The sequence below is a fragment of the Crotalus tigris genome, unplaced genomic scaffold, assembly GCF_016545835.1.
Source record: "Crotalus tigris isolate CLP2741 ecotype Arizona unplaced genomic scaffold, ASM1654583v1 scf7180000018371.15429387391:27106975, whole genome shotgun sequence".
In the NCBI taxonomy this organism is placed as follows: domain Eukaryota; kingdom Metazoa; phylum Chordata; class Lepidosauria; order Squamata; family Viperidae; genus Crotalus; species Crotalus tigris.
In genome coordinates, this window is record NW_024096970.1 from 17,551,114 (window position 1) to 17,572,272 (window position 21,159).

The 21,159-nt window shown below is 35.9% G+C and overlaps 1 protein-coding gene across 41 annotated transcripts in view; it reads right to left on the reverse strand.

Annotated features, from left to right (window-relative positions):
• NRXN3 (neurexin 3) overlaps positions 1–21,159 on the reverse strand; it is a 1,348,849-nt gene that overhangs the window by 147,793 nt on the left and 1,179,897 nt on the right. For all 41 annotated transcript variants that reach the window (XM_039351578.1, XM_039351582.1, XM_039351597.1 and 38 more), the window contains one exon: positions 14,949–15,120. In XM_039351578.1, the coding sequence (XP_039207512.1) occupies positions 14,949–15,120 (172 nt within the window). The remainder of the gene's footprint in view (positions 1–14,948; positions 15,121–21,159) is intronic.

The following is a 21,159-nucleotide window of genomic DNA, read 5'->3' on the forward strand; positions in this document are numbered from 1 at the left end:
CAAGTTTTCCTAAACTGACTGAGGATCAGAAATATGAAATTAATGGTTTAATTACTAAGGAGGAAATTACCTCAGCAATTCAACAATTGAAATTAGGGAAAGCACCGGGTACGGATGGGTTAACAGCTGTTTATTACAAAGTTCTAATAGAGGAGATGATCCAACCATTACATGATCTTTTTAATGGTATTTTACAGGGTTTAGAGATTCCTCCTTCATGGCGTAGTGCTTTTATATCATTGATTCCAAAGGAGGATCAAGATCTTACCCTACCAAAAAATTACAGGCCTATATCTCTTTTAAATGTGGATTATAAGATATTTGTAAAAATTTTGGTAAATAGGCTTATGAGGGTGGTGCATCATCTTGTGCATAAAGATCAATCAGGATTTATAACAGGAAGGTATATGAAAAATAATGTCAGACAAATTATTAATTTACTAGAATATTTAGACAAGAACAACCAAGTTCCTGCAGGGCTCATATTTTTAGATGCTGAAAAAGCATTTGATCAATTGAATTGGCATTTTATGTTAAGAGTAATGGAAGAAATGAATTTTGGTGAAAAGATATTACAAGCCCTTACGGTAATATATCAAAAACAAACGGCACAACTTATTGTTAATGGAGGTTTGTCGGAGGTTTTTACAATAGAGAAAGGTACTAGACAGGGGTGTCCTTTATCGCCATTGTTGTTTGTTTTAACATTGGAAATATTATTGATCAAAATTCGAGAGTCTCAGGAAATTAAAGGAATATATGTTAATAAAAAAGAATATAAGTTGAGAGCTTTTGCGGATGACTTGGTTGTTACTTTGTCGCAACCTGATTATTCTGTAGTAAACTTATTACAGTTGATTCATCATTATGGTTTGGTCTCGGGTTTTAAGATTAACGTAAATAAGACTAAAATTTTACCTAAAAATATGTCGAGTCAGGAGAAGCAGATTTTGGTCAACTTGACGGGTTTTGAGATTGTTAATAAGGTAAAATATTTGGGGGTGATGCTGTCTGTTTCTAATGCAAAATTATTTAAAAATAATTATGAAAGGTTGTGGGTCAGGGTACAGAAGGACTTGAAGAATTGGGAAAAGTTGCAATTATCCCTCATGGGAAGAATTGCAGTGATAAAAATGAATATTCTACCCAAGTTTCTTTTTTTGTTTCAAATGTTACCAATTTTGAAAAATGAGATTAATTTAAATGAGTGGCAGAAGGGTCTCAACAAATTTATTTGGGCAGGGAAAAAACCAAGGGTTAAGTTTAAAATTATGCAAGACTTCCGTGAGAGGGGTGGACTTAAGGTACCAAATTTGAAATTATATTATGATGCGGTGGTTTTAACATTAATTAGTGATTGGGTAAATTTGACAAATTCTGAGATACTTTACTTAGAGGGATGGGATTTACTTTATGGGTGGCATACCTATTTAATATTTAATAAAAAATAGATTGGGCTTTTAAATCTCATATTTTAAGAATTTCTTTACTTAGGATTTGGAGAAAATATTATAAAAGTGATTTTAAAGTACCATTATGGGCTATACCTTGGCATGCGATAGAAGGAATAAAAAGAGGGGTTAAAATGGATATGGGTGTCTTATAGACAGTTACTTAAATGGGATGGACAAAACTGGCAATTAAAATCACGGGAAGAGTTAGCACAAGAAAATTTTACTTATTCTTGGTTCCAATATAGGCAATTATTAGATAGATGGAAGATGGATTGTAAGGTGGGTTTTCTTAGAGAAGATGAAAACCTTATTAAGCAACTGAAGGATCAAAGACAAACCCACATTAAGAGAATTTATGGGGTTTTAGTTGAATTGGACTCAGAAACGGAACTAATTAAAGATTGTATGATTAGATGGGCGCAGAATTTTGGTGAGCCAGTTTCATTGGACACCTGGGAAACTATTTGGGTGAGAAATGTCAAATTTACTCAAGCACAGAACTTAAGGGAGAATTTTTATAAAATGTTTTATAGATGGCACCTTGATCCACAAAAAATGTCTTATATGTATCCTGACGTGCAACCCAAATGTTGGAGATGTGGTTATAAGGAGGCTTCTATTATCATATTTGGTGGTCATGCAGAGAGATAAAAGCATTTTGGATTAAAATATGGTGGAATATCCAGAGAATTTTTAGAAGGAGGGTAAAATTTACTCCGCAATTATTTTTGTTAGGTATTGTTACAGATTGTGATACAAAGGAGGTTGTATTGATGTTAAACTTGATCACAGCCGCTAGGCTGTTAGTAGGACAATACTGGAAGAAGGAATCTTTGCCTACATTGCAGGAATGGTTTCTTAAAGTAGCTTATCTGGCAGAAATGGCAAAGATTTCGGCTTTCTTAAAGCAACAAACGCAAGAGAAGTTTTTTGCTGTTTGGGATAAATGGATAAAATTTATACAATTTAGATTGGGTATACAAAAATATTATATAGTTTTTTCATAAGTTTTATTTTCATATATATTATAGATAATTTTTTTATATATATAAATATAAAGTTTTTAATTTAATTTTTATTTTTATTTTTTAAGCCTATATTCTGCTCTGGGAAGCTCAGGGGGGGGGAAGGGAGGGTTTTTTTTTTTTTTTTTTTGGGAGGGCTGGGGGATGGGGTTTTTTTTTTATTTAATATATGTATTGTTTAGTTTTATTTTTCTGTATATGTTGCCTCTTGTTTTGTATTATTTTTCCTTTTTTGTAAAATTTATAAAACTTTCAATAAAAAAAAAAAAAAAGAAACAATGGTTGGAAACTGACCAAAGAGAGAAGAATTAAGGAGAAAGTTCCTAACAGTGAGATCAATTAACAAGTGGAACAGCTTGCCTTCAGAAACCATGGGTGCTCCATCACTGCAGATTTTTAAGAACAGACTAGACAGTCACTTGTCTGAAATGGTATCAGTATAGGTTCTCCTGCTCGAGCATGGGGGCTGGACTAGAAGACCTCCAAGGTCCCTTCCAGTTCCATTCCATTCCATTCTACAAAAGCCCATGATTTGGTTTTTGACCTCACAATTAGTTTGTGAGTTAGATGATGACAAAGCATTAATAAATTGAACACATATCTGAAGTCTAATTTCAAATATCTGAAGGCAAATTTCTCTGGACTATGTTCAAACTAACCATCATATGACACTAATTCATACTATTTACTATTTTCACCATTCAGACATGTGTCTGAAAAGGAGCTCAAAGAACAAAGAGTAATTCTCAGATACAACAGCCTTCAAAAATCACCTCCTGCCAATAAATGGATTCAAAAATGCATAAAATAAATGTAGATTAAAAATATGCTTGTTAGGGTAAAATATTCACAAAACCATTAAATTAGAAAAAAATCATTTGCAAAATATCTGTCACAACAATTATCTATTACAATCACATTTATTAATTATTGCAATAGTATTTATGTTGGAGAAATACATATTAAAATATGTATAAATGTTCATTAACACATTTTACAAATTGTTAAGAAATGGGAGTTATGTATACTAATTTATTTTTACCATTGAATGATGGTCTCTCCCTGATTATATTTATTCTTATGTTCCGTCTTTTCTGCTCAGTATAGTATAAACCAGGGGTAGGCAACCTTGGCTCTTTTATGACTTGTGGACTTCAACTCCCAGAATTCCTGAGCCAGCCATGCTGAGGGAAAGGGAGAGGTTTCCAAGCTCAGCCATGCTGGCTCAGGAATTCTGGGAGTTGAAGTCCATGAGTCATAAAAGAGCCAAGGTTGCCTACCCCTGGTATAAACTATACAGTTCTTCCCATTCTTTATTTTATCTTCATGACAATTAATGAGGTTGAGTGGTATGATGCATCATCATTAATATAATTGCTATTAAGTTCAGAAATAAAGTTATATCCATGTAATGTTTTATGTACATTCATACAGACATGTATATATTGATTATATTGCAAAAATGATGCATTGTGTTATTTCAACAATTTATTTATTTATTTATTTATTATATTTCATGTTTCTAGACAACCCATCTCCCTCAAGGAGGGGCTTTTTTGGCACTTTTAATATTGGCATTCTAACTAGGCTTTGTGAGTCTACTACATATATTTTGGACACTATGCACACACACAATAAAGGGAGAAAGAAGGTAAAGGAGTGTGGATATGGTGAAAGGGGAAATGGGCGAGCAACACCAAAGTTATGTGTATGTATTTATTTCATTTTGTGAAAAGTATCTGTATGTGAGTGTGGAGGGAATGTATGTTAATATCTGATAAGTATTATGGTATATGTATGGGGGAGAGTTTGGAAAAAAATAAAAAATTATTAAGAAGACACACAATGCATACATAAAACAAAACAATGCATAAGGACATAAAATTGCAATAATATATTCGTGGGCTAAGATTTATAAATTTTAATTTTAAAATCCTTATAAAGACTTTTGAAGTATTTGATTTCTATCTGGCATTATTTTTGCATATTTTTTTCTCATGCTATTTTTATATACAACTAATGTGGATAGGGAAAGATTGAGGGCAATAGAAGAATGGGATGACAAAGAATGAGGTGGCAGGATGGATTCACTGAAGGAGTAGGAGTGAATTTAAATGGACTCCAGAAGATGGTAAAGGACAGGAAGACCTGGAGGAACATTGTCCATGGGGTTGCGATGGGTCGGACACGACTTTGCAACTAACAACAACAACAACAATGTGGATAGGATAACTGATCGGAATGATATACAATTAGACCTCAACTTATGACTGATCACTTAAAGACCATTCAAAGTTATGATAGACTCCCAAAAGTTATTTACAATTTAATTCTAAAGTTCTGATGTCTGACTTTCCTTAGAATCATACGGCCACATTTCAGGCCTTTGGCAACTGGGTTGCATTTATGGCTATCTGCACTATCCCATGATTATGTGAACATAACGTATGACATTTTTGCCCAAACCTGGTGTTTATTTCTAGTTTTTGGCAAATACATCCCATGGTGAATTAGAGGTTTGCTTAATGACAGTAGCATTGACTTAACAACCGTCACAAATAAAGTCATAAAATCATGTCAGCCACATGGTAGATTCTCTTTATGGTGTCATGACTTATGATCATGATGGGTAGGATCTACCTGTGAAGAATTTGGAAAGAATTATCAGACTGAAAACTTAAATTTCAAAACTCTTCCTAGTGAAACACAAATGATCAGTCAGATGAATTTTAGGAGTAAATTAGGAATAAAATGAATGAAATGCTTTAATTCATGAGGGAATCCATGATGGTCTTTACAAATCCGCTATCTTTGCAGATTGATTCTATTAGTCTGGAAAGAGATCACTAATTGTGAGCCATTTTTACAAGTTTGTTTTTCTTTCAGTCTTATAATGGCAATGCACATAAACTAACTCCACAGTAACAACCTGCAAACCACCTTTGTTTTCATCCACTTATGATGCCTTAATCACTGCTGTAAGTATCATCTTTCAAAGCAGGAGTCTCCAGGGCTGCTGTTTTAACTCTGCCTTTTAATTTATTTTAGATTCCTTTAGGGAAGTATACAGTGCAGTAGAATTGCCATCAGCTGCACTTCCAGGAAGCATTGGAGGATTCATTTAAATCCCACAAAATGAGTAAAATATGAAAAATTAAACAGTACAAACATCAAGCATGAAAAGCAACATTAAGAATCTCAAACAATCCACAAAGCTGCTAAACATTCAAAGTTGAGGTCATATCCCAGGCATTAATTCAGCTGTCATAAAGTAGGGAGTGTAAACATACAAGAATATAGCAGTTAACCAAAGAGCACACTTAAAATGTTATCAGCTCTTAACAGCTTTCTACTCAAAGTGGGCTGGTTCACACTGATACCTTTTATAAATACTTTATGTAGGGCATAGTGTTGGCACAAGATATTCCTTTATCATTAAATAAGTCATATGGAAGGGAATGTAAAATAGCCTAAATTTGATCTATGTCAATAGCATAGATTTTTGTGTATTACTTTGAAACATATTTTCATCTTTCAATTAAAAAAAGCACAACAAAATTTGTGTTGTTTTTTTTTTTAACAGTTTGAACCCAGCATGGAGATGTATGATTTGGGGTGATTTCCGATCTAATCACTAACATAACCTGGCTTAGTATAATGTTTAATTAGACTAAAGTAGATGATCATCTTAAGCAATTCCTTTTAGGATAAAATTTCAAATACACCTGCACTGAATATTTCCAATTACCCATTGTCAGTGTTCATTTGGTTTTCAAATACTGGTGTTAGTATCACAATGAGAAGAAACTGCTTGCCTGTACTTGCAGCCCATTAATTCTCATTTTGTTCCTCCTTTCATGTACTTGGAAGATAAAGTATAATATACAAAACTTAGGATGATAGTTCCCTGCAATCAAAGAAACTAAATTAATAGATCAACTATAACTCTTGAGTTAAAGTTTATTTAAATGCAAGAAATTATAGTTCCGGATATGCAAATATTGCATAAGCAACCCACAGTTGATATATTTGCCTAGTCATAGAAAAAGCTGTGTACATGAAAACACTTGCAGGTGGCTTCAGGTGTCAAAATTCTTGGTTTAATACAATGCGTAATTGCTTGGCAGCACAAGAAAACAACAGCCAACAACTTAACAGTCAGTCATCAACACCCCAATCAACCAATAAGAAACCACACCCAACCTGGTTGCACATAAATACAATGTATAGAATAGCCCAGAACACATATTCCATTAGAGAGAAGTTCCTTGAAAATGGGCTCCAGCATGAGCTTGGAAGCTTGGAAGACTAAACCTCTAGTCCCAGTGACCAACCCAGATTGGATCCTGCAACATTATCCTAGGACAGTGGTGGTGAACCTATGGCATGCGTGCCAGAAGCAGCACTCAGAGCCCTCTCTGTGGGCATGCACGCCATGCCCTGGAGATGGCAACCGTCCCTCTTCAACCAGTTGTCCGCTAACTTGCTGAAGTCCCACATGGCGGATGCATCCCAGCACGGCTGGTTTCCCTACCCCCTGTCCCATCCCTCCTGGCCTCGCACGCTCTCCTTTTCCTGGGCACGACCCACTGCATTGCCTCCTCAGCTGTCGGCCGGCCTTCCAGCTTCTCTGAACTTCTGATAGTGGGCTGCAGAGCCCCATATTGTGCCTGTTGAGGGGCCAGCAGGGTGTGGCTGCTGATGGACACTTTCGGCCTCAATGGCTCGCTGGCCTACTTGCAGGGACCAATGGTGTCAGGCAATAGCCGCTCCGGCCCATGCTTCGCCTTGCCCTGCGACAATGGCACCCCCGCCCTGCCTCACCTCGCCTCGCCTCGCCTCACCCTGCAGGACGAGCCTCTTGCCCACCGCCTCACCTGCCAGACACCCCCTGGATCTCCCCCAACCCTGCCCGGCCCCCACAGACATCCTTCCCCACAAACAACATCAAGGTGACCACGCCCATCTTGGCCACACCCACCCAGTCTGCCATGACCGCCACAGCCATGCCCACTCAGTGGCCACACCCACCTGGTACCTGGCAATAAATAAGTGGGTTTGGGGTTGCAGTTTGGGCACTCGGTCTCTAAAAGTTTCACCATCACTGTCCTAGGACATGTACATTTCCCTTCATTCATGTGACTTCTCTGTTCAAACTTCACAAATTATACTCCACACAAGTGGGGCTGTGATTTTTCACTTCTGCACCCTAGTAATGTTGTAACATGAAGAATGCAGTGTGTGTTTTATGCACTTCTAGAGAGAAATGTGCATAGATAGCCATCGGTCAGACATGAGGACAGGATCTATATCTATATATGAAACTTTGCTTTTGAAACAGAATCTCTGATAACAATTACAAATGATTTTGTATCTGTATCTCTATCTAATAAACAAAACTTGATCATACTGATTTCTGAGGAAATTAGTTTCTTGGTTGATGCACTATAGTAGATCTCAAAAGTATATTGTGGTATATGATGTATATAATGATCTAAGATATCTTGGTATCTTGCTAAAAATAAAGGTAAAGAATGAAATGATTTCCTTACCTATCCTGCATGCAAAGGCTGGCTGGGTTAGAAGTAGACTTTTATTTCAAAACTAGTGATACTTTTGATGAGATATAGTATCTCTTCAAAAGAGAACATTGCAATGCCAAAACGCATTGTATAGCATACTTTGAATTGTCTTTTAATGATGAGTAACTAAAGAACATATGAAGAGTGCACCTATTGTCCCCTAAAGCTGTTGTTAGTCAGGTTACAGATAGGGCCAACTATCTTTTATCATGTGTTTCATAGATCCAACTCCCACAATTTCTGCCAAACAAACCTCTGTGATCATCTCTTCTTCTCCCACCCTTTTTTAATCCCAAAGGTTTTCCTAGTAAATTTCATCTTTGGTATCTATGACAGTGTGAATATTATCAGATATAATATTCCACCCTAATTGTATTTTGATTAGTTCTTTTACAAATAACTTTGAGGTGTGTGCATGTCCTTTCTTCATATCTTAGTTGAGAATCTCTCTTTTTCTTTCAATTCTCCCCTTCAAATATTATCTTTTGATGTCTTCTGGGTGGTCATGTTTAATCTCAGGATTAAGCAGAAGCCTGTGGTTGTCTTGAACAGCTTATCAGCTTCCAAGAGACATTTACAAGGAGAGAAAGGCTCTGGTTTTGATAGCAGTAATTGTATTTAGCTTGTACGATATAGGGCTATTTATCTCCTGCCTATGAAATGGGGTGGGGGTTGGGATGAATGGAGAACATTAGGGAATAGCATGCTAAATAAAAGTGAAAAGAAAGCTGTGAAGAAAAGAAACAACCTGCCCATTGCACTCCCAAGTGGGAAAATGATATAAGAAATGGACTTGCATTGTAAAACTTAAAATTTAAACCTTTTGAGGAAGGAGATAAAAGAGAAAAGTGTGAGATTAGCAATAGCAAGACAAGAAAGTAAATCTCTATAAATCTTAGGTGCTTGGTTTTTAGAAGCACTTATACTCATTTCAGATCTGAAGAGAACCAATACATAAATGTTTATTCCTGCTTTTTTTGTGGAATAAAAACTATCGCTGCTAGACCTAAAATGTTTTATGAATGTTAACTATAATTATACTCTACATATTTTTTCCAGAAAACACAAAGTAGCATCTTTAATAAGGTTAATGTATCTCCTCACCTTTCAGGTTATAGTGTTTGACAAAATTGTGCAAGATTATGCCTCCATCATACTTAAGGCTACAATCTTGAACAAACTTTGCTAGCAAACAAAGCAGACTTATGCTGTAGAACAAGGGTGTCAAACTGCTGGCCCATGGGTCGGATGCGTCATGCCAAAACTGCGCCCACCCCATTTCCAGCAATGGAAAAAAAATCACGATATGTCTCAACACATAACGTGATGTTGCGAATTTGACACCCCTGCTGTAGAATTTGTATCTGGATGAGTTTGCATTAGATTATGCCAGGGGTGTCAAACTGCTGGCCCACCGGCCAGCTACATCATGCAGAGGCCACACCCACCCCAGCTCCAGCAATGCAAAAAAAGTTGTAATACGTCACGACACGTCACGTGACATGGCGAGTTTGACACCCATAGATTATGCTGTAAAGTTTCCTTTTGACAACTTTTAACACTCCTGATTTAACCAACTCCATATGGATTTTTTAATCAGCTTTTTCCTCTCTACTCTTCAATTAACAAATAGATTTTCAATTGTTTCTTTTCTATATTCAGCTTATGTGCTTGGTCTGAGTGATCATCATAATTAGTTTCTGGAAGACACTTCCTGCAGAGTAGTAGTGATATATGTTTCCTCTGTAACGTATAGCTGGATTCATCTTTATTTGTCCTGATGACCATGTTAGAGACTATGTGGTCCTTCAAAGGTTTTGGGACACAAGATTCCACCAATAGAAATCATGATAAGAGAGTTGTAATCCAGTAGCATCTCAAAGGCTATCAGTTTCCTATATCTAATTGATGTAATATAGTATGGGGTTTTTCTCAATTGTTTTTCCTTAATCCTAGCATCACTGAGAATAGCAACATCAATGAACCAGACTTTGTTTTAGATCAGGCATGTTATGAACAAGATGGCTGTCTGTTTGGATCTTAAAGTCCCATAAGATCTTAACCTCTCATTTGCAAAACCTTCTCAACTTGATGGTCCCAGTAGTTTTTACCACATTCAGATCCAAACCTCTGGCAAAGTTCCAATCAATAATTTTGGCAACTTGGTCATGGTGATGTCTGTAGTCAGTTTGTGAAATTGCTGCAGTCACTGATTAAATGGTCAATTGTTTCATTCTTTTCACTACAAAGGTGACATTTGCTGTTGCAAACATTTGCTATTTACATGTTGAATTTTCACCTTCATGCAATTAAGGGGCAAAATTTGCTTTAGAGTCACTAAAATAAAGCTTTCAGTTCCTTTATTTAACACTCCTGATTTAAGCAACTTCATGTGGGTTTTTAAATCAGCTCTTTCCTCTCTACTCTTCAATTAACAAATGGGTTTTCAGTTATTTCTGTTCTGTATTCGGCTTCCACTTTGACTGACTTCCTTCAGCAAGGGTTCTTTGCTTTTCTTAATGTAGTCACTCAGGCCGTGTTTTTCTTCATCCACAGTTTGTTTCACCTGTAGAAATTCTCTAATTTGTTCAGTTCTTGGTAAACACAGATGATCAATATCAATTTTTGGGGTACAAAGCATGGTACATGATCATTAGTTTTCTTTCAATCCAAGTTACCATCTGGGTCTAGTCAACAACTCCTGCTTTATATTGAACAACACGGACAGCCCAGATTATTATTAAATTGTTACTATTACTAATTAACTGATCACAATTTGTGAAGTCACAGCTGCCTGTTTGTTACTGGTATTGGCCTTCATATACACTGAGTTCTTCCCAAGAATCCAGGATGTCACGATTTATTGTTGTGACATATGAAGATCCAAGCAGTGTGGATTTTTGCAATTGACAGATGGAAATGTTGCTAATGGGCAGAATTTCTACGTGCCATACAATATTGTTTAGTATGGGACCCAATGTATCGATAATAACCACTCATATCACTCTGGATGGTTTATAGTAATAGCAATAGTACTTAGACTTATAGACCATTTCACAGTGCTTTGCAGTCCTCTCTAAGCAGTCTTCAGAATCAGCATATTTCCCCAACAATCTGGGTCCTCATTTTACTGACTTCAGAATCTTGAGCCGCTCAGAATTGAACTGCTGGCAGTCGTCAGAGTTAGCCTGGAACGCTGCATTCTAACCATTGCACCACCATGGCTATAATCTATAACTGTGATGGTGAACCTTTTAGAGACTGAGTGCCAAAACTGCAACCCAAAACCCACTTATGCATCGTCGGGTGCCGGGTGGGTGTGGCCCATTGGGTGGGTGTGGCCCATTGGGTGGGCATAGCTGCAGTGGTAATGGCAGACTGGGTGGAACTAAAAAGTTCAATCAATCAATTCCAACTTTGCAAGATCTTTTTTTTCCCACGAGAAGTTGAAATTGACTGATTGATTGAACCTTTTTTTTTTGCACACAACGGTGGAGGCCTAAAGCAAAAAGGTTTTATAAAACCCAGCTGAAGGTCTAGGACTGGGGTGACGGTGTGCTTGACCTGTGCCATAGGTTCGCCACCATGGATCTATAATATAATTTTATAATCATTAATTATTATTATGTTTGGTCACACAGTCAGCCAGAAGTTTAGACTGGATTTCTATCCACCTATCAAATTCTTCCCAAGGATGTGAGATAGGCAGGTATTTGTTTGATGTAAGCTGTTCCAAGTAAAGCTTCCTTTTGCAATTAACTGCTGGGCATTTAGTCAGTACTGATGGTGTCTAAGTGGTGCTCCAGAAATTTTGGAATTGCACCCAAGATAAAACTATTATTATTGATATTATCTATCTAAGATGACCTATTTTCAGATCTTTATATTTTGTGATTTTCTCCAATTCTTTCTCTGCATGGATGAAGGACATGATTCATTGTCATTATTTTTCTGGCCTTCTTATTCAGGCCTTTTGCACACTCATAAACATACACACAGATAATCCTCTCTAGATTTGGGTGCTATTATTTATTTATTTATTTATTTATTTATTGTAGTGTATGCTCTCCTATTGGTAAAAGTTCAATCACCTTTGCTTCAGCTTCATATAATCTGTCTGTCTGTCCGTCCATCCATCCATCCATCTATCATCTATCTATTTATCTCCACCGCCTTAGGCTGCCTTTAACTTTGGACTTTCCATCTGGCTTAAATGAATAGGACAAACTCATTTACATAAAGGATGTTCTATAAGATAATGGAGAAAAATGTGGGCAAAATTGTTATTACAGAATATTACATAATAACAAAGTTGGAAGCGATCTTAGAGGTCTTCTAGTCCAACCCCCTGCTCAAGCAGGAGACCCTATATCATTTCAGGCAATTGGCTGTCCAGTCTCTTCTTAAAAGCCTCCAATGATGGAACATCCACAACTTCTGGATGCTCACCAGTTAATTTTTCCACTGATTAATTTTTCTCACTGTTAGGAAATTTCTCCTTAGTTCTAGGTTGCTTCTCTCCTTAATTATTTTCCATCCATTTTTTCTTGTTTTACCTTCTGGTGCTTTGGAAAATAGGTTGACCCCTCTTCTTTATGGAAGTCCCTCAAATATTGGAACACTGTTATCATGTCACCCTTAGTCCTTTTTTTTACTAGACTAGACAAACCCAATTGCTGCAACTGTTCTTCATATATAGCCCCCCACCCATCTTTGTTGCTCTTTTCTGCAGTCTTTCCAGAAGCTCTACTTCTTTTTTTATGATATGGTGACCAAAACTGGATGCAGTATTCTAAGTATTGCCTTACTAAGGCTTTATAAAGCAGCACTAATACTTCACGTAATCTTGATTCTATTCCTCTGTTAATACAACCTAGGACTGCATTGGCTTTTTTGGCCACTGCAGCACATTGCTGGCTCATATTTAAGTGACTGTCCACTAGGACTCCAAGATCCCTCTCACAGTTACTGCTATTGAACCATGTTTCACCTAATCTGCATGTGTACATTTGGTTTTTCTTGCCTAATGTAAGTATAAAACCTGACTTTTCTCTACATTGAATTTCATTTTGTTTGATAGGGGTCAATGTTCAAGTCTGTCAAGATCCATCTGGATCTTGAACCTATCTTCCGGGGTGTCAGCTATTCCAGCCAGTTTAGTGTTGTCTGCAAATTTGATGAGTTCCCCTTTTATTGCCTCACTAACATGGTTTATGAAGATATTGAAGAGTACAGAGCCTAAAAAATGGAATCTTGTGGTACCCCACTGCTTACTTCGCTCCATGTAGATGTAGTTCCATTAAGGACTACATGTTGAGTGTGATTTGTCAGAGAGTTAAAAATACATCTAGTGGTGATGCTGTCCATCCCACATTTTTTAAGTTTACCAAGAAGTAGGTTGTGGTCTACTTGTCAAATTATTGAATGATTTAAATTGTTCAACTGAAGCAACCATTCTGAAATGATTCCCTACCCATTGCTGACCAAAAGACCATAAATGGATTATTGTTCAATGCAATTTTGCTATGAAAGTAGAAACAGCATAGCTTACTGAATGTCCTTTCCTTTCCTTTTTTCGTTAAATTAACTGCAAGATACTTTATCACTGTCTATTACCATGACCTTGTTCTCTGTTCTTTTTCCAAATTTGCAAAGCCCAGCTTAATATCCCCAAATGTCCTTTGGCATACATATACATAATAATAGAAGAATATATCAATGATGGATTAAGGAAAACATAACATTTCAAAGGTTGGATGGAATACTGAATTCAGTCTTAGTGCAATCTATTAGAAAGTATTCTGATTTCTATTCTTCCACTTTCCAGTGAAAGGACATACCACATACTACATCCACAGCACAGTTCCTAGCTCATCTTTGTTAAATCTGAAGGAAGTGTCTAAAATAGCATAGATTGACATTCCATAAATTGGAATCTTTTTGTACTAACTTTTAGTTATCTTAGTGTTGCTATTTTAAATATGTTTATATGGACTGTCCAAAATATATCTTCATCTCCTGGAGCAGGTGAGATAATTTTAACTGCTTTTTCATTGTTATGCTTTAATTACAAGCACCTTAAGCTCTAAGCTCAAGATATTCTTCAAACAATTGAAAAAGTAAAATTATATCTTAGTTGATCAATTGCTATCTAATTGCATCATTCTAGTGATATTACATTTCAGACCTATGGAGTTTTCAAAGTAAAAACAGAACCTTGAGACTACATTTGCTGCACTTACAGCAAATACAAATTTCTGTACATTCCTTACTGCTTCAAACAGTTTTTGTCAAAGCATTGGATAGAAACTGTTTGAAGAAGTAAGGAAATATACACTATAAATACTGTAAATACTCATGATTGTTTTTGCTTTGTATAACAGTAAATGCATTGAATTCTTCACTTATATCCCATAATTAATGACTAAGAAAAGCCACAGGTAGCAATTCTAATAGTGCCAAATAATTTTGACAGTAGTCTACAGCTATGTTCATTAGACTGTTTTTTAGATCACCCATTAATCTACAGGAATATTCTAACACATGTAGATTATAGGTTGCATTTTTTTTTCATTCTCTGCAGAATCAGATTATATTCAGAGATGTATGCGATTTCTTCTTCATTACCTGCATCCAATATTTTTGCCATTCGTGTTTTCTAACAATGGACATTACAGAAAATATATTATTGATCAGCATGATGAATATGATGTAATAACTTCAACTTGTTTTTAGAAAAAATTGAAAGATATCTAAGTCAGCTCTTCATTCTTGCAAGAATGAGTTACAAAATGATTTCTTCACCAAATATGTTTTATAGCTCCTACTTTAGGACATAAGGTTAATAATTTTTGAAAGGAGAGAGACATCTTTATTTAGACATTTACCTGAAGGATAATGTTCATTCACTGGCCATCCATCTACCTGAAGTGTTGCATTACCACCATTTCGGGTAAAACGCACAACATGGTATTTGCCATCATTCACAGGAGTGCTCTCCTCTTTGATAGAGATATCTACTGTGCCAATATTGAAGACTACACCAATTTTGCCTTGTTCCTGTGAAGGAAAGAAAAGAGTTGTGGATAAATTCTGGAAGCACGGTCGAAAGATGGATATATTTTGCTTAAAGTAATAAGATCAACATATACAAAATGAGAATGTAGGACATACTTGCCTTTGTAAGTCATATGAAATAAGACTTGATATAAAGCATAATAAAATAATATCCTAAATCAAGTGAAGCGTGGTGGCTCAGTGTCTTAAAGACGCTGGATTTATTGGCCAGAAAAGATTGGTTCTCTGCACTCCACAGTTTGAGCCTTAGCACTGTGTGACAGAGTGAACTCCTGTCACTCACCTCAGCTTCTGCCAATCTAGCAGTTTGAAAGCATGCAAATGCAAATAGATAAATAGCTACCACTATGGTGGGATTAAGGGTGGAAACAAGAATCCAACCAGTGCTGGTCTGGCCAAATGAGAGGCAAAAACTGGTGGGGGAAAAACCCCAGATGACACTGCCACCACCACAGAACTTTGTTAGCTGTTCTGTGTACGGAGCTAGTTCACCCCCTCTGTGGTGTACCCTGGATAGTGAGTGAATGAACTAGCAATCTTAGGCAGCCAATCTTAGGCAGCCAAACTATTACTCTGTAATAACATTGTAGATTTCTGGCTTTCATGTACCAATGCTATACGCTAAATAAATAAATAAAAGCTACATGAAGTGTACCCTAGACTCATTTATTTCTCTAATTCTTTTAAAATCTTATTTTACTCAAGACTGGCATCAGAAATCGTAACAATATAACATTTAAAATGAAAATAAGCATCTGCTTCTGATCTTAAACAAGATAATAGTGATCCCATCTGCAGTTTTTATTCCATACAGTTACTTCAAAGCCTGAACAAAAATTGCACTTTGAAGACCAATATTACAAAAGCCAATTTTACAGCCAGAATGACTTATATGTGGCCAATAAAAGAAAACTGAACGCATAAGGTAAAGCACATAGGAGAGGCCAGTTTCCTAGGATTGACTCCATCTGTGCTCGTGGTGTCCAATTAGCATTCTGATGAAGTTGCATTCTTACAGTTATATTACCATACAAATGGATCAGGAAAGAATGAATAAATTAACCAAACACTTCACATGAGTCTAGTTGAATAGTAACACATAAGCTCTATATGAACTATTCCTGGATTATTCCTGGCCTCTTCACTTAAAAGTGATCAGATAAAAGATGAACAGAAAGATGATGGGATCCTGTGATCCCATTACAAAGGCTGATTCTAATATATTTCTAATTATGTGAAAGGACAAGAATATGTGTATTTTTCTGGGGATTGACATCAGATGGGCAAAATACAATCCATTATATAATATTTTTTATATTTTTTTCAGTAACTTCTATGGGGATTACTGAGAACATTATTTGGATTTGCTTTGGATGGCCCATCATGGAATGGAAAAGAAAACAGCGTGGAACTAGGGGCTGCGATGTCAACTGAGCTATGGAAAGAAAAGATTAAAAAGAGGAAAAAAGGAAAAAGAAAAAAAAATGGGGGAATGAGAACAAAGATAGAGAAAATATACAAGAGGACCAGGACTAGTATAATTAGACTGGTTGGTTAGGATCCAAGGAAAACTGACCACAGTGAAATGAACAACTGGGAGTGAGCTCAGACCTCATCTTGGGACTCTGTAAAAATATGGGATGGTGGCAGAAGAAGCATAAATCAAGCAATCATAGGAGAAGAAGGTGATAAGAATTAAATTATCTGTTCTTTTAAAGCAGGAGTCATAGAATTGAGAAGAAGAAGACCCTCTCTTGCTCTTGCCCTAGATAATGAAATGACATGAGGGCTGATTGTTCTAGTACTAGAAAGTGCCACTGGGATGTGTGGTTGTGGTAGGAATATAGCTGCCAGATGGGGTTGGAATGGATACATCAGATGCAATTGGACCATTACTATATAGCTCAATTGGCTGACTAGAAGAAGGGTGATAGAGAACTAAAAGGTCAGAGATGGAAGAAGACCATCATTATATACTGCTGCAGTTGAGTTAAGGACTCTCAATAGTTCAAATATATATACATATACAATTGAAACATCCATGAGAAAAAATTAAAATAAAAGAACAATAAAAATATACAGCATCATTCCCCAAATAATCTATGAAATCTGATTTAAACTGTAAGACAGTGAGGAACCAATCTAATTTTAACCAAGAGGCTATTTCTAAGGAACAGTTTCTCCAGGCTGTGTCTTCACTTACTTCTGGAAAGTGGGGAACCCTGTGCTATTTCGCCTGGAAAGATTGCATAGTTCAGGCCATTTCCATCTGGACAACTGGACCAGAATGTTTTTTATTACTATTTTTTTAAAAAAAAACACTGTTGATTATTGTTATTTTGTATTATTGCTTTTATTATAACTTAAATCTACATATACATTGCCTGGAGTCCAACTAAGATGATGGATGAATCCCATAATTAAGATAAATTAAATCTCTGGAATATCAAATTAAACAAAGAAGACTTGTTAAGAATTTCTTTCATTGCCATCTGCATGCATGTTTTATTAGTCTTACTTCAGTTCTACTTTATTAGTCATAATCTATCTTTTTCACACACATGCATATACACAAAAGGCACAATTGGTTCTTCAGCATGAATTCTTAATGCATTCATTACTTAAGAAAGCAGCTGTATCTCTTAAAAAAAAAAACCCTCCAACACCTTATTTGATCAAACAAGGTATCTGGTCTCTGTTAACTTTGGGGTGACAATGTTCATGTAACACAGTGGTTCTCAACCTTTTTAATGCTGTGACCCCCAACCAGTCGTAAGTCAAGGACTACTCAACCAGTCGTAAGTCGAGGGCTACTCAACTGGTGCAGCACTGTTTGCAGAATGGGACTTTTGGCGGGCTCAGCAGGGCAGAGACAGCCTGGACAATTCCTATTGGCTTTTGAAAGCCAATAGAATTAGACTCTATTCAAGAGAGTCTATTCTATTGGCTTTCAAAAGCCAATAGAATAAAAGGGAGTAGCACAGCTAAGGAGAAGGGGAAAAAAATGGCGGACTGCATTGTTTGGTGACCCCCGTGAAATGGTCATTCGACCCCAAATGAGGTCCCGACCCACAGGTTGAGAACCACTGATGTAACAGTAAGATTTATAAAAACATATGTCATTTCATTCTTTCTTTCAGATTTAATAAAAAAATGTTTCAGTATAGAGCATATTTCTTCTGCTACATTTTCTATACTCCTCATGGACCTTTGTCAAGAGAGACCGGTAAAATATATATTTCAAGGCAGGACATTGAAATATAAGATAAAATAAAGATATATTGTTCATTTCTGACACTGTGGAGTCCTGTGTACAACAAGCAGTGAGAAAGAACCATAGATGACAGATGAATTTCTTCTGTATTTTCTATGTCTACAAAGCAGCAACAAGTCATTAACAAGCAGGCAAAATAGTTATTTAATATTGTTAGGCATGGTTTGAAATTTACCCACCTACATCTATATCCCCCTGATATGTCATGATATAACTCCCAAAATATGGCTACTTTTGTTGCTTGAGAGTTGTAGACATGACATTTTATGAGATTGTTTACATCTGACTTTTATAATTTCTAAGAAAATAAAGCACAATTGTATATGCTCATTGTATTCCAGTGTTTATTAATATGTTTGGATATTCCAAGGTGGCCTCATCATTGTTTACACAGAAACAGTCTCTTTACCAAAGTTTTAATTCCAATGTCATCCTTTGCTTAGTTCCTTGTACTGGTTTAAAGAGTAATAGTCTTAAAGTTTTTAATATCTTTGCAAACTTTTCTGAGATGAAAATATCTAGGGAGCAAATGGAATCTTCAGAAACTTGCTTAGCTACAAAAAGTACTTTCCATCTCATAATGATTAGAAAAAAGCATAAATACCAACCTGTCATTTCCTGACAATTGACAGCAGTTGAACTAGCAATTGTCTAAAACAGAGACAGCCCTATATTACAGGCACCAGGGAATGTACCACATAATGTTTTAACTAATAAACACCTTGATCAAACTCAGCTCAATTACTGGATGTCTGCTATGGCAGTGGGACTGTACCTTAATGATTATTCAGAGCTGTCTGTCTTGGCTTATAGAGTTGCACTCTCTCTCTCTCTCTCTCTCTCTCTCTTTCTCTCTCTCTCTGTGTGTGTGTGTGTGTGTGTGTGTGTGCGCGCGCGCATGCGCGCGCGCGTGCCCATAGTTCAGAAAAATGGATACTTTTTGTCACTAGCCAGTGAGCAGAAACATTGCAGGACAAAGAAACAAGAGTCAGATGATTTTTTGACAACATAGATCAGTTGACATTCACTTTTGCAAGCTGCACATATTTGCCCACAGCAAATATGAAATTATTGCTATAATTCCATAATGTATAGCCCAAAGTATTATATGATGAAATACAGATGTAATAAGAGTTTTCATATGGCTCAGTGCGACCACAACTGGCATATTATTTCCTTACACATATTTCTTTATATATTGACAAACTGGGAGTTCTGAGATTTTTTTTGAAAGATAAATTGATTGAAGATATTTATTTATATATAGAGAAAAAAAATTATGTACACCTATAATGGCATATAATCAAACTATTTCAGCATACCAAACATCACCAAGCAACCATAATTATCACCTCCTCCACGTTGCACAATGCAAATGTATACTGAAGTTTGATTTAATATGTTCTGTCAATCAGATACTATTCAATTTATATAAAATCAAGATATGTCATACAACACTTTTTAGTTGGACAGCAGCTATATGTAGAACATGGCATGTAAAACTACTGCCTCTTGGTTATCAAGCCCAATTAAGTAAAGAAAAACTTTATTTAGCTGACAGTCTGATTTTTTTTTTAAAAAAAGAATACTGTTTAGCAAAAATGAAAAGAAAGATAGCTTGGTAAAATCTCAACAGAGCAAAAGTTTCATAATTATAGTGCCTCTATTATTTGGGACCTCTATTTTGGAACTAACACTTGCCATTATAGAAGAAGACAGTGAGTAGAAAACTAGACTTTGCATTGTATTCAGGCAGATTTCTGTTTCTTCCATTCAATCATAGTTGACTTTAAAAGCTGAACAATTTCTTATGGCTATCAAATATGAAATGAGTTCCTGATATTGCAAGATGAAATCACAGCAACAGAAGATCAAGGTATAAAGATTTCAACATTCATTTCTGTAACTTAGTGAGATTTATTGTAAGGCTTAATTGCTTCAAGGCTTTCCTTTTCTTTATATTTTTCAATTAATTTCTTATAAAAAGACTTTGAGTTGCGTCCAAAGTTATTTGTTTCCAGTCTCCAGCAAGAGGTCTAAGTATTTCAACACCCATTCTTCAGTCTAATTGGCATAAAGGAAGATGATCATGCCTATGTAAAAGGTTATGCTCATTGCTGACACTCTGCTGTAATAACTGTGAAAATTCTGATGTATATGTTATTGACATTTTCACTGATAAGACATTTCCTAAAACTGGTGGAGAAATGGAATGTTAAAAAATAAATAAAATAAATAATTTATACACTAATATTAACTTGATCTAATTCTTTTCTGTTAAAATAAATAGGATTATGTTTAATATTTTGATTTTCAAGCAGGTAGATGGATAGGATAAAGTCCAAGTGTCCTGGGTGGGGGGAAAAAGCTGCTAGTTTCATTCACTATTGTTTGTTTGCTTGCTATTTCAATTTGTATTCCAGCGTCCTATCCATGTAAGATGTAAGAGGATTGATAGTAAAAGATCAAATTTAAAATACTCAAGTAGAGATATTATTAAACATACTTAAAAAAAAAAATCTTAGAAAATTGCATCCCATTCTTGGGAGCATATTTTAGGTTAAACACCGAAAAACCAGAACTTGGCCAAAACAGACCAAATAAAACTTATCAAGAATAGGTAGAGGAACTGAAAATGATTAGCTTGGAGAAGAGAATTTTTTGGTGAGACATGATAGCTGTCTTCTAGTATCTGAAAGGCTGTCATGGAGAGAAATTGTTTAGAGTTGTTTCAGAAGACAGGGCCA